The 13,139-nt window shown below is 63.3% G+C and overlaps 2 protein-coding genes across 3 annotated transcripts in view; one reads left to right on the top strand and one right to left on the bottom strand.

Annotated features, from left to right (window-relative positions):
* The first annotated feature begins 2,988 nt into the window (after positions 1–2,988).
* SLC38A8 (solute carrier family 38 member 8) lies at positions 2,989–7,741 on the top strand. The gene is made up of 10 exons (XM_050904277.1): positions 2,989–3,171; positions 3,704–3,902; positions 4,117–4,270; positions 4,414–4,518; positions 4,835–4,892; positions 5,160–5,274; positions 5,410–5,557; positions 5,649–5,854; positions 6,030–6,099; positions 7,645–7,741. The coding sequence occupies exons 1-10, from the start codon at positions 2,989–2,991 to the stop codon at positions 7,739–7,741; spliced, it is 1,335 nt and encodes a 444-aa protein (XP_050760234.1).
* Positions 7,742–8,671: 930 nt separating this feature from the next.
* The window catches only part of NECAB2 (N-terminal EF-hand calcium binding protein 2), a 90,297-nt gene continuing 85,829 nt past the window's right edge, over positions 8,672–13,139 (bottom strand). For both annotated transcript variants that reach the window (XM_050904105.1, XM_050904104.1), the window contains exons 7-13: positions 11,165–11,283; positions 10,902–10,981; positions 10,044–10,100; positions 9,790–9,902; positions 9,387–9,464; positions 8,921–9,012; positions 8,672–8,728 (exon numbers count right to left, since the gene is read on the bottom strand). In XM_050904105.1, coding sequence (XP_050760062.1) covers positions 8,700–8,728; positions 8,921–9,012; positions 9,387–9,464; positions 9,790–9,902; positions 10,044–10,100; positions 10,902–10,981; positions 11,165–11,283 — 568 coding nt within the window. In that variant the 3' untranslated portion in view covers positions 8,672–8,699. The remainder of the gene's footprint in view (positions 8,729–8,920; positions 9,013–9,386; positions 9,465–9,789; positions 9,903–10,043; positions 10,101–10,901; positions 10,982–11,164; positions 11,284–13,139) is intronic.

The raw sequence follows: 13,139 nt of genomic DNA, 5'->3' as shown, positions 1-13,139 counted from the left end.
AGATAAGACAATGTGCTAGATGGCTCTTCTTTCCACTGCCAGTCATAGAGAGCAAGTTGTTGAGTAGAGAAAATTTTCATGTCTCCCCCTCTTCCCCCCGTATCTTTATCCTTAACAGCAGCATCCCAAGCTGCAGACTTTCCTTTTTGGAGCATTAACGGGGCGGTCGTACAAATGGTGCTTGCCCTGAGTGAGCGCAGAGTTTTGAACGCCTTCAGAACTGCAGAAGCAGCTCATGAGGAGAGAGCTCCCGAAGGGCAGCTCAGCGATGAGCTGTGTAAGAACCTGTCGTGTGGATGGCACCTAACAGCATAGCGCGGTGTGTCACAAAGCGAAAAACCCTGTCTCCTTTGGGTTGTCCTGCTTGAAAGCCTGCAACTTGTTACCGACTTAGATAAGGACGCAGGCACAAGTAGCCCCTGACCGTGCGGTGTCGGTTAACGTTGCCATCATTGAAATAACTTCTCTCTTTTGTAGCGAAGCTGCGAGGTTTCCTGACAGCCGCTTTTATCACCGCTCCAAATAAGAGTACCTTTTCCCAGGAGGAGCAGGGAGGTGGTGGCTGCCTCTTGTCGGTGAACAGAAGCGGTGCCCGGGCAAGGAAGCGGTCTGTACTGGTGAACGGTCCCGGGTGAGCTCTTGGGCAGCTCTTCGGCTCCTGCACAGCTCTAGGCACGGCTGGAGAGGGAGAAGGTGCCAGGGACAGCCCCGCTGGGTGGTCTGACTGCACCCACCCTGTTCGGGGCTTACGACCACAGATGGTGGTGGTGGGCCTTGGGAAGGGCACTGCAGGAGAGAACATTTCTCCATGTAGCCTGGGGCACACCCTCCCAAGAGGTGGCTGTGGACAGGGTTTCGCAGTGCGCGAGTGTCCTGCAAAAAAGATTGGGAAAACCCAATCCTGGAGAGCGGTTGGCTTTCCCCAGCCTGCCTCTTCCCTTCCAAAGATGAGGATGCACTGGAAGAGGCGACATCCTGTTGCCGTGCCAGAGAAAAGGCACCGAGCTTTCACTTTGGAGCCATTAGCGGAAGCTCGTTGGGGCTGAGATTGGGGTCCCGAGGTTGGGCTGCTTGTGCCATCCCAATGGGGCTGGAGCCCATTGCTCCTCCCTCTCCAACCACGGGCCCATGCCGACAGGGAGGGGATTTTCTCCATCTCACCCGTGGCATCGGGGTCTCCTGTAGGACCAACCAGCAGCAGCTCTGCAAGTCGTACTGGTTGCGAAAGAGCTGTCAGTAAAAGCGTGAAATCTCAAGGGCCAGACCTCAGAAGGGATTGCAGGTAGCAAAGCGTAATTGTCGTCGCTGTTTTCATTTGTCCAAATCGAGGACTGTCCATTTGCACTTTTGTACTTTTGTCTTCAAAGATAGTAACGTGGAAAATATATTGGCAGCCCTTTTTCCATCAAAGAGGAGGGCGGAGGGCACCGGCCCAGGGGACACAGCAGCGGGTAAAGCTGCCAACCCACGGGGACCCTCGGGTTACGGCTCGCAGCCCAGGGGCTGGAGCACCCTGGTAAATGGGAGAAAAGGGGAAAAAATATGAGTGAGGGAGCGCAGAGCCCCTGAGCAGAGAAACCGCCCGAGGCTGCTGTGCCGGCATGGGAGGTGGGCTGTGTCCCTTTGATTTGAGGCACTCCCGTCAGAGGGAGCCTGGAAAGCTTTGGTGCCGCTGCTCCGGTCGGTGCTAATGAGGCGGCTCGCTCCTCTCATCGCAGCACTAATGAGAGATTACAGCTCCACCACAGCCTTGAAACCAGAGTCAAGCTGTATCAAAGCGCCAGTCCGAATTAAGAGCCTTTCCCAGTGGCTGGTATTTTACAGCCCAGTGGCCAATTTCTAAATCGTAGAGGCCAATTATTTCTGAAGCCTTTGGTGTGCAGCTAATGAAGGCCTGGAAGGGGCCTTCTAAATGGTGATAAGCCCCGCAGGTGGCAGAGATGTAATGGAGGTGGCAGGCACAATTAGCCGTCCATAATTCCTCCTAGCAGCTGATTAAAGTCTCTTTATCCGTCTTACTGAGATCAGAAGGGCACATATTTGGGAAATCAAAAACGCATTAGGGGCTGTCGGCCAGCGTCAGGGGGGCCTGTGCGCTGGGCCCTGGGGCAGTGGCGTGTGCTGGGAGTGGCACAGAGCTGCCGTGTGTTCCCCCACGTACAGGATGGGCCCCTCGTCCCCGTGGGGTGCGGCCTCCTCCGTGTGGGTCCCCTGCAGCATCAGTCACCCCATCCTGTTATCCCAGCACCCCCGGAAAGCTGGTGTGTGGAGCAGGGGATGGGATGGAGTGGCTCCTCGCTAAGGTCTCCCAAGTGCAGGAGCACCCCGGTGGGCTTTTAGGTGCTGCAGAGACACTGAGGGGTGCTGGCCTCATCCTGCACCCAACAAGTGGTGAAGCATCCACCAGCCAAACGGTCTGAAGGGTGCTTGCTGCAGCCGCCTTCCCTCACCCTCCCCACACCCCAGGATGCTCCAAAATGCCCCATGGTGGGAATTTCATGGACGGGGCGAACGCAGCCAGAACAGGGAGCCCCTAGCCTGCCCAGCCCGAGCCCCATGCTGGTTGCTGCTGGGGCTGCTGGTTTTCCTATGGTCTGTACTAGCTCTTTGAGACTTGGAGATGCCTAGAGACAGCAGGATGTGGACCACTGGTCCCGAGCCAGGGGGAGTGCACGAACCGTGGTCCCCCGGCTGTCTACGGGGGCTTTGGGGCAATGCCCACTCCCCTGCACCCGAGCCGGGGTGGGATCAGGACGTGGCTTTCCTTGGGTGAGCTCGGGGAGGGGGGGGACGTTCCCACGGCCGCCTCCTGCCCCGTCCCCCGGTGCCCCCCTCCCCACTCCCCGCGGGGGCGGGGAGGGAGGGGGGGGTCCGCGGAGCCCCCGAGTTCATCCGCGCCCGCCTCCGCGGGGCCCGGCGGAGGGGGGCGGGGGGGGCTGCGCTCCCCCTGCCCGCCCCGGCCCAGAGCCCTGCCGGGGAGGCGCCGGGATGGAGCGGGCGGCGGGCGAGGGCCGGCCCCTGCTGCCGGCGGCGGCCGCGGGCAGCGCCCGGCTCTCCTCCGCCGGCGCCGTCTTCATCATGCTGAAGTCGGCGCTGGGCGCGGGGCTGCTGAGCTTCCCCTGGGCCTTCGGCAGGGCCGGCGGGGCCGCCCCCGCCCTCCTGGTGGAGCTGGTAAGGGGGGGGGGGCCGGGAGGGGGGCCCGATCCGGGGTGGGGGACGGGGGCGAGGGGCTGGGGGTAGCGGCATCCCCAAAGGGAGCCGAGGCACCTGCTGGCCTGGGGAAAAGGGGTGAAGGGAGGGTGGGGTTCACCTGCCCTGTGTTTGGGGGGCTGGCGGGGACCCTTCCCTTCGCACGGCGTGCAGCGCCTGCGTCCCGACCCAGGCTGAAAGGGAGAACAGCCAGGGCAGGGGTGCAAAAGCCGCTGCCGCCTTAGAGATGCTCTTTACATCTGAAGCTACGCTTTTAGCTGGCTTTTAGCTCAACCTAAAATAAAATCGGTGGCTGGTCCCCTACATGCCCCAAAACCCCAAATCTAAGCATCACCTAGGGCTGTTTCTCCATCCTTTTGCTGACCTGTGTTACCCAGGGCCACAAGGTGACCCGGCCAGTGACCTGGTCCCTGGCCATGGCCCTGCTGGGTCCCCCCGGGTCCAGGGGGTGACGAAGGGTCGACGTGCTTCTTGCCGGGTCCTGTCCCCGCAGGGCTCGCTGGTCTTCCTGGTGAGCGGGCTGGCGGTGCTGGGCTACGCAGCGGCCCTCAGCGCCCAGCCCACCTACCAGGGGGTCGTCCGGGCGGTGTGTGGGGCGGCGGCGGGGAAGCTCTGCGAGGTCTGCTTCCTCCTCAACCTCTTCATGATCTCCGTGGCCCTCCTCAGGGTGGTGGGCGACCAGCTGGAGAAACGTGAGTTGTTTTCCCCCACCACGTTTGGGACTTGCTCAGGGCCAGCAGCTCCTGGGAGTGAGGGGAAGGTGGTCCCATGTGGGCTGGGGGCAACCCCGGGGTTTTCTTGGGACCCCTGAAGACGTGGGGCTCCCTGGCCCTGCTATGGTGTGATGCTCCCGACCCCCTTGGGCCACATTTCGGGGCGCAGCTGACCCCTCGCTGCCCTCTGCAGTGTGCGACTCCCTGTACCCCAACGGGACACTGAGTGGAGCCCCCCCGCTGCCCCCCTGGTACGTGGACCAGCGCTTCACCCTCTCCACTCTCTGTATCCTCGTCATCTTCCCGCTCTCCGTCCCCAGAGAGATCAGCTTCCAGAAGTACTCCAGGTACCACCTGGGCTACCCCTGTGGCACCCCAGGCACCCTGTACCCCAGGCCACCTCCTCCCGGGTCCCTGCGGGGCCACAGGACCCCTCCTCCCTCCCGGCTGCTGGGGGTCTGTGTGCTGATGCTCTCCCATGCCCTGGCAGCATCCTGGGCACGCTGGCTGCCTGCTACCTCACCCTGGTCATCATCCTGAAATACCACCTGCAGGCAGAGAGCCTGGGCTCGCCCGAGCCCCCCCAGCCCTCCAGGTAGGGGGGGTCAGCGCTGCATCCCTCCCACCCCATCCTCCGGGGCATCAGCAGTGGCATGGGGCAGGGCTGGAGGCAGTGCAGGGGGTAGCCCTGGGTGGGGAGGGTGAGATGGGGACAGCACTGGCAGGGTGGTGGGTGGGTGGCAGCCCCCAGCCCCAGCTTTCACCCCAGCAATCCCCGCCTTCTCCGAAAATCACCGGGTGGGAGGTTCCCGCAGTGGGATCCAGGCTTCACAGCTTATGCCACGAAGGTCCCCTCTGCCTCTGGGGGCCTCATGCCCTTCGCTCTGCGCTTCCTCCCCGCCATGCCACAGGGCCTCCTCCTGGGCCTCCGTCTTCAGCGTCATCCCCACCATCTGCTTCGGCTTCCAGGTAGGTCACCCTGGCTCCACTGTCCCCGGTTGCCAGGGCGGTGCTGGCAGCCCCCCACGGCATCCCAGACCATGGGGACACCATCCCTTGCAGGTGGAGTTGCAGGGAAGAGGACTCGTGGCTGTCACCAGAGGTGGCTGTGGGCAGGACACAAGCCCCTGGGGACAGGGGAGAGCGGGGCAGGGCACCCATGGGTGGGAGGGAAGGCGCTGGGGGTGGGGGTTGTCCCTGCACGGGGTCCTAGTGCCATCCCCCCATGCCTTGCAGTGCCACGAGGCCTGCGTGGCCATCTACAGCAGCATGCACAACCAGAGCTTCTCCCACTGGGTCGCTGTCTCCGTGCTCTCCATGCTCATCTGCCTGCTCATCTACTCCCTCACCGGTAACCCCAGCACCGGAGCCCTTCACCCTCTCCTTGCCCCGGGAGTCCCCTGTCCCCAGGGCTCATCCATCCTCCTCAGCGCTCCTCTGTCCTTCTCACCGGCACGGCCACCCACCTCTGCCTCCCCGTCGGCAGGGCTCTACGGCTACCTGACCTTCGGCGAGGCCGTGGCATCCGACGTCCTGATGTCCTACCCAGGGAACGACCCGGTCGTCATCATCGCCCGCCTGCTCTTCGGCGTCTCCATTGTCACCATCTACCCCATCGTGGTGCTGCTGAGCAGGTGAGGGGATGGTGGCGAGCCGGGTGTCCCCCCTGGCTGGTGTGGCTCCGCTGGGTGCCATCAGCCCCCTGACCTCCCCCCCACCCCCCAGGTCGGTGGTGCGGGACGTGTGGGCGACCCCCAAGCGCAGTGCCACGGCGGTGCCCGAGGCGCACGAGCGGCGGAGCCGGGTGGCACTGACGGTCGCCTGGATGGCCGCCACGCTCGCCATCGCCCTGTTCGTCCCGGACATCGGCAAGGTCATCGAGCTCATCGGGGGCATCAGCGCCTTCTTCATCTTCATCTTCCCAGGCAAGAGTGAGCAGTGGGAGGGAGGGGAGGGGTCGCTGATGCCAAGAGCATCGTGGGGTGGGGGTTGGGGCTGCAGTGGTGGGTGGCCCACCCTGGCCCCGTTTTGGGGGCACAGGGGTGTGCTTGTGGGGGGACACTGCAGTGAGGCCTGGGTGAGGGGGGTCGTGGCGGCGGGGCTGAGCCTGTGCGCTGGCGGCAGGGCTGTGCCTGGTGTGCATGACCGGGACCCGCACCCTCGGGCCACGCAAAAAGTGAGTGTCTGCGGGCTCGGTGGCGGCGGGCAAGGGCAGGGACAGGGGCAGGGGCAGGGTGTGGCATTCCGTGACCCACGATTTGGGGGGGATTTGGGGCGCCTGTAGGCACTGAAAGCAGGAGCACTTGCTGCAGGACGTGGGGTCTGCGGTGGGGCTGAAGGGTGGGTATGGAGGAATGTGCTCCGACATTGGGGATGTGCCTGGGTATCAGGGATGTGCCCAGGTACTGGGGCTGTGCCAGGGTACCAGGGATGAGCCCAGGCATTGGGGAGGTGCCCAGGCATTGGGGATGTGCCTGGGTACCAGGGGTGTCCCTGAGTACCAGGGGTGTGCCCAGGTACCAGATCCCTTGCAAGGCAGAGCAGCTGTAGGGGAAGGAGAGCTGAGGGGTTTGGAGGCACTGGGGCACCCGGTGGGGGCTGGGGGTGTGGGGGTGGGGGTGTCGGGGGGTGTTCAGAGGGGCATGGTGCCCCAAGGCGGGCAGCCATCAGGTGTTCAGTGTCTGTTGTGCCGCGGCGGTGCGTGCCCATCACCACTCCCAGCCAGAGAGGCTGGGGCACAGCAGCAGTGCATGTCAGGGGGACTTGGCACGGTGCTGGTGAGTTTTGGGATAAACGTGTGCCAAAGCGTGTCTGCAGTGCCCGTGGGGGAGCAGCAGAGTCTGAGTGAGGATGGAGGTGATGTGGGGGGTGTCCTGTCCCCCATAGCAGCTGGAGGGAGCACCCCAGGACCTTGGGGTCTCAGCCAAGAGGGTGCCCTGGGGGGGACTATGGCTGTCTGGGCAGGGGCAAGGATGCCCCCAGGGGTGCCAAAGTGCTGGGGGGGCCAAGGCAGGAGGCGAGCAGGGGCACCCAGGTCAGCGACAAGGACTTGGAGAGGTCCCTCGGGGAGACCTGCCAGGTCGTGAGCCCGGGAGTGCCGTCACGAGGAGAGGGGACAACACGAGCCAGGGCAATGGGTACAGCGAGGGGACAGTCCCAGCCTGCCCAGGGCAGTTCGGGAAGGTGCATGGTGCCGACGATCCCGCGACGGAGCAGCAGCAGGGTCTGGGGGTGAGTGCCGCGTCCCGGGGGCTCGGTGTCCAGCCGAGGCGGGGGGGCTGCGTGCCTGGGGAGAGGGGCACAGGGAGGTGCAGACCCACAGGTCCCAGGGCGGGGGATGGAGCTGGGGAGGGGACAGGGGTGGGGGCATGTGGCAGTAGGGTGGGGGCTGGGGGTGTGTGGGAGAAGCCGTGCCCGAGCACGAGGGGCAGATGTGGGTCTGTGCCCTCTCGGCAGGGCCACCAGGCGCAGGCAGAACTGGGGATGGGCTCGTGGTGGCGGCTGCCAGGCTTTTGACCAGGTTTTGTGTGTCATTGCAGTGGACACAGGGGATGAGCTGGAGGGGCTGCCGGGGTCTTCGGCTATCTGCCGGGAGCGATGCAGAGCAGAGGAGGCTGAGACCCCGCAGAGTGCCCCACACCCGGGGGAGCCGGGGGCCAAGGGGTGGCACGTTACTGGGGGTCGACTCTGTCCCACTGGCCCCCTGCTCATGTCCCCGCAGGGCTGCTCTCATCGCCTGGGGTGTCCTCTCCGTGCTCTGCGGTGCCTTCGTCTGCGGGCAGAGTGCTGCCCTGGCCGTGCTGGGGCTGCTGCACTGAGGGGCTGTGGATCCCCCCATCGTGCCCCCCACCATGACCCCCCCAGCCCCATCGCCCTGGACAGCCGCCCTGGACACAGCTAAACTGCTGGATCCCATCATGGTTTTATTTGGCATCACTGTTCCCGTTGTACAGCGGCTAATAAAGACGGGACAGGGTATTGGCGAGGGCCTTGCGCCACGCGCCCTGAGGGACCCCCGGGCACGGCGGGGTGGGGGCAGGACGGGCAGCAAGCGCTGCACACAGACAGACAGACAGACAGACAGACGTACAGACCCCAGGAAGGGGGCGGGAGGCAGCCACCCCCACGCCTGCAAGGTACCCGCTGCCACCACGCACACGCGAAGGAAACCCCTCAGGACCACCCGCACCCCACAGGACTAAAGGGCACCCCCGGGGCAGGGATATCCCACTTCGCCACCGCCCTGACCCCCCCCCCGGGGACACAGGTCCCCGTCCCTGCAGGCACACACACACTGCACTGGGCACAGCCTCACACCCCACCCAGCCCCCTCCTCAGGTGGCCCTGGGGACTAGTAGGGACTCCCCCCAACTTACCCCCCCCAGGTGGGCTCCAGCCTCCCACTCCCATCCCTGCTCCTCATCAGTGGCTCCCTCCCCTTGCCTTGCCCCCTCCCCATCACCTGGCTGCCTGTACCCTGCCTCCCCCACTCCCTGCCTGCCCATGCCTGGGGAATGCCCCCCCAAACCCTGCCAGCCCCTCCCTGGCAGACCCCAGGGCCCCCCACCCCCACCCCAAGACCACATCACACCACAGAGAGGAGATCCAGGTGATGGGGTAGCTGGAGGGGGGGACCCTACGGGGTGCTGGGGACACACACGGGGGTTTCCTTCACTGCAGACAGGTCACACCGACACCTCCCACCCCCCAGCCACGCAGGGGGTCACGGCCACCCTGCAGCAGGGATGGGTGCTGGTGGGCCCCCGGCACTGATGGTCACTCTCGGCTCAGGGTGCACCAGGCGGCTGCAGGGGAACGGCACCAGAGGGTCACCCCTGCCCAGACCCGCATCACCTCACATCCTCCTGTCCCACCCAGCCCAGCCCGCGCTGCCCCCCATGCCGTGCCCCCTGCCCACCCTGCTCCCTGACAGTGGGAGTGGTGCTGGCCACCCGGGGGTCCCTGTCCCCCACCCTGTGGGGTGGCCGCCCTCCTACCTGGCACGGCCACGCTGGAGACGGCCTCGGGCTGGCTCAGCGTGTCCACCTTGACGTGCTGGAAGCCCTTGCAGGTGGCACTCTGCAGATGCCTGCGCCCGGGCGGGAGAGAGTGGGTGACAGCCTCCCCCTAAATCACCACCCCAGCCCTCCGCAACCCCATCGGCTCTTGCAGGGGCTGGGTGCCAGCAATCCCGCTCACTGTCCCCTTGGGCAAAGCACCCTGCCATGGTTCAGGACAGCGAGACCTCCCATGCCCCATGCCCAAAGCCATGTCCCCAGGTGGGAGATGCACAGAGACGTCCAAAGCCCCCTGTCCCCTTTACAGTGACAGCCCCAGGACAGACAGACAGATCCTCACCCCTGTCATCAGACAGGGGACAGAGCTCGGGGCTCAGCAGCTCCAACACCCCTCCACGCCCAAGCACCCCACCCAAAAATGAGCTTTTTGCACCCCCTCCCCTACCTCTTCCAGTCCTCCTCAGTCTCCCAGAACTCGTAGACGATGAAGGTGACCCCGTCGGGCAGCTTCACTGCGGTGACGCTGGCGGGAGCAGGGAGAGGGGTCAGCCCCAAACCACGGGGCATCCCTCCCTCCTCGGCCTCTGCAGCCACAGGCATGCTGTAGGGTGGGCCACTGAGGGGTGACCCCAGCCCCAGCAGCCTAGATGAGGGGAGCCCCCCCTCGGCACTCCCCAGCCCATGCAAAAGGGTTTTGGTGGCCGAGCATCACTACACCCCCAAATCCTGGCTGTTTTGCCTCAGCACTTCACTTGGTGGGGTGCCCCTTGCTGCCAGGGCAGCTGGACATCCCCTGTCCCCCTCGAGCCCCCCCAGCCCCCCGATGCGCGGCTGCCGGTGGTACCCACTGGAAGCAGTCCCGCTCCCCGGCCACGCTCTTCAGGTACTGCTTCAGGGAGCTGCAAAACTCGCCCAGGTGCTTGTGCGACACTGTCATCTCGTCCCGCACCAGGAGGAGGTACTGCCAGGCCCCCCCAAAAACACAGTGTCATGTGAGACCCGAAAAACACAGTGACCCACACCCCGCCAACCCCCCCCCAAGTCGAATGCCACGCTGCAGGGACACCCCGGCACCACGTGGGTGGTGGCCGGGCACTCTCACCGTGCAAGCTGTGCTCTCGCTGTCCGACAGCCGCTGGTGCAGGTCAAACCAGAGAGTCTGGGAAAAGGGGAAAAAGCAGCGGGGGGGTGGGCTGAGGCTGCGTATCCCTCCCAGGCCGGCGGGTTTTTGTCCCCAGTGCTTGGCATGATGGGCTGTGCCTCCTTCTCTGCAGGGGATGGCTCCCAGAGCCATTTGCACCTTCGCGCCCTCCCATCAGGACCCTCTGCAAAAGCTCCCCATGCTTCCACTGCAGCCGACATCCCCGACTCCATGTCCTCACATCAGCCCCAAAACAGCTGTCACCTTTTCACGGTCCCTGAATCATCCCTGGGGTGGCAGGAGCAGGGGTACCCATTCCTCCTCAGTGCCCACTTGCGCCTTCCCAGCCCTGGGCACGCTCTTATTTCCTCTGGCATCCGTGATCGACATTTTTCTGCCATCAACCTTCGTGGCAGCTCTCTGCCCCCACGTACAGCACCACCTTTCCCCTGCCCTGAGAGTGCAAACCAGGAGGATTTCAGAAACATCTCCTGCACTGCAACATTTTCTCCTTCAGTCCCTAGATGGAGTAAGACTGCCTCTGCAAGAGACGTTGCCTTCTTCCTTATGTTTTTTTCTTGTTTAAATGAACTTACAGTTAATTGTTCCACATTCAATAGCTGCCGTCAGCTCATCAGATGTAATATCCTCCACCACTACCACCAGCAACCCAGCTCCCACCTGTGGCCCGTGCACGCCACGGCACAGGGACGGGCATGGCCACCTCTTGGTCACCTCCGTCCCAACCAGGGCAGGGAGGTGGTGGGGCTGCGGGGACACCCAAGGGACAGCCCCGTGCATGGAAACGCTGGCCCTTACCTTGTCCTCCAGCCTGCCGATCAGGTCGGCCAGCCTGTTGATCTGCCCCTCCAGCCCCTCCGCCTTGGTGTCGGGGGAACCTGTGCGGAGCCAGGAGGCAGTGATGGAGTGAGAGGCACCCACGGGCACCCCCCGAGAGCCCCGCTGCCCTCCGGGGAAGTCGAGCATCGCCTCCGTGCTGCTGCCAGGACTGCAGCTCCCTTCCCCGAGCGCCTAGAGCCACCCCAGGCTGCCAGTGAGGCCGGGAAGCGCCCATCACTTACCAGTCTGGAAGCTCTTCCCGTGCTCCCTGGGGACCATCCAGCTGGTAGGAGAGTAGCTGGGCACGGGGCTGTCGTACCAGGTGTCCATCAGACCATGGCCAGCCTTGCTGGCGTAGTGCCTGCAACCAGAGAGCATAAGGCCGTCAGGGAGGGCAGAGCCGGGCACGTACAGCACGGCATGAGCCGGCCCTGGGGAGCCGACATTGGAGCATCCTTTTTGGCAGCTCTGCTGTTGACGCCAGACCCACCACGCGCCCACCCCGTGCCCAAGCAGCGCAGGCTTCCCTCCCATACCATCCTTCAGCATCACCCGGCGTGAGGAGCGGGTCGGAATTAGAGCAACATCAGTGGGCTGCTCCCAGAACCTGTCACTTTTCTTTCCTGCCTATGAAACCCCGCAGCAGCCCTCCCGGCATCTCCTGCAGCCCTCGGGGATTTTTTCTCCCCTAGAGAGATACCTGCAACGTTGGGCATTCAGGTGCCGGTAGCTGTGCCCAGCCAGCTGGCTGCACCTTAGCGGGGCTGGGTTTGCAGTTGGATGGCTTTGGTGACTAACACATGGGAAAAGTTGCTGTCACGCAGGCAGCACACAGGCTGCCCATGCCCAAATTGCTGCCTGTGAGCAGGGAAAGCCTGCCCGCCTGGCAGCCTGGCCGTGCATCCCACCAACAGGCTGCAGCCGCGGTTCTCCTGGGGAATGGAGACACATCCACCGTAGCATCTCCTCCACCTTGCTTCTTCCTCTGGGGCTACAAAGCCCATTTGGCCTGGCTCATCCTGCAACACCGTTTGAAGAAAAGGAACGTGTGTGTGTGTGTGCGTGTGTGCGTGCACATACCCCTGAGACATCAATGACCATCCAGCCCCAGGTCCTCGGTGGTCCCCCCGGCCCTTGTTCATTTGCAAGCCAGAGAGGATGTAAGACCTGCCATCCCCACAAGGGTTTGCAACTGCCATCCGTGTGCTGCGAGATGGGAATGGGTTTTGGGAAGGATGACCCTCTCTTTCCTTCCTCCTCCACCGATGGGAAGCCTGAGCCTCAGAGGGAAAGTCCGAGGTGCTCAAAGAGTTTCCAGTGTTTCCTTCCAGTGAGAGCAGCTCCGTGCCGGCTGCCCGCTGATGGAGGTGCCCAGGAACCCCGGTTCCTCTTGGCATCTCTTGCCAGCCGTGCATCTCCCAGCTGGAGACAAGACGCTGAGCGCCGGGGAGCCGATGGGCACAACACCGGCCAGCATCGTCCCTGCCCTCCTGTCCCTCCCCAGGCACCCGGCTCCCTCCGAAGCTCAGCAGCCGGGTGCGCTCTCTACCCTCCCCGGCTACCCCAGGCAATTTTGGCTGGCTCCTTTGATGCCAAGGGAGCAATGTCCGGGCTGCTGTTGTCCCCCAAATTCAGACAGTGTGGACTTGACCATGCATACGGGAACGTGATGAGCGGCTCTGGTCCCGAAGAACATCCCCAAGATAAAGAAGCAAGAACAGCGATAAAAGTGGCAGGAAAATCCCCGTCGCTACAGGCTGTGCAGTAATCCCACTGCCGCGCTGAATAATCCCCAGTCAATAGGCAGGAAATTAGGCGAGCACAGACAGACATTCCTTTTTATTCACAATTTAATGAGGTGTCTCAGGCTTGGATGCTCTGCTCTCACACTTCGTTTTACAGCCCTTTATTTTGGTGCTTTTTAGGCCACCTCTTTGTCTTCACGCGGATGCATGAGATCATTTTTTGTGGGTTTTTGGTTTTTTTTTTTTTTTGGCTATTATCACCATGAGAAAACAACTACAATACTCCTCATTATGAACTGGGCCCACACATTGGCAAATAAAAGCCAGCAAAGTCTTTCATGGGCTCTAATTGCTCCATCTGATGTTGGGCTTGTTTCCTCCTCATTGTTTCCCAGGAGCTCTTACTTTTTCCACGTGTTTTGTACAAGGTTTGCCACAGGCCAGCGGTTTCCTTCCAAAATGAGGAGAAGAA

The sequence above is a fragment of the Gymnogyps californianus genome, chromosome 12, assembly GCF_018139145.2.
Source record: "Gymnogyps californianus isolate 813 chromosome 12, ASM1813914v2, whole genome shotgun sequence".
Lineage (NCBI taxonomy): Eukaryota > Metazoa > Chordata > Aves > Accipitriformes > Cathartidae > Gymnogyps > Gymnogyps californianus.
This window is presented reverse-complemented; position numbering and strand designations above follow the sequence as displayed.

What these genes read in the sequence shown, in the direction of transcription:
- SLC38A8 (XM_050904277.1), top strand. Translation starts at nt 2,989, where the DNA reads ATGGAGCGGGCGGCGGGCGAGGGCCGGCCCCTGCTGCCGGCGGCGGCC. An exon ending in GGGCGACCAGCTGGAGAAAC is followed by an intron (nt 3,903 to 4,116) that starts GTGAGTTGTTTT and finishes TGCCCTCTGCAG; the next exon opens with TGTGCGACTCCCTGTACCCC. An exon ending in ACCCTCGGGCCACGCAAAAA is followed by an intron (nt 6,100 to 7,644) that starts GTGAGTGTCTGC and finishes ATGTCCCCGCAG; the next exon opens with GGCTGCTCTCATCGCCTGGG.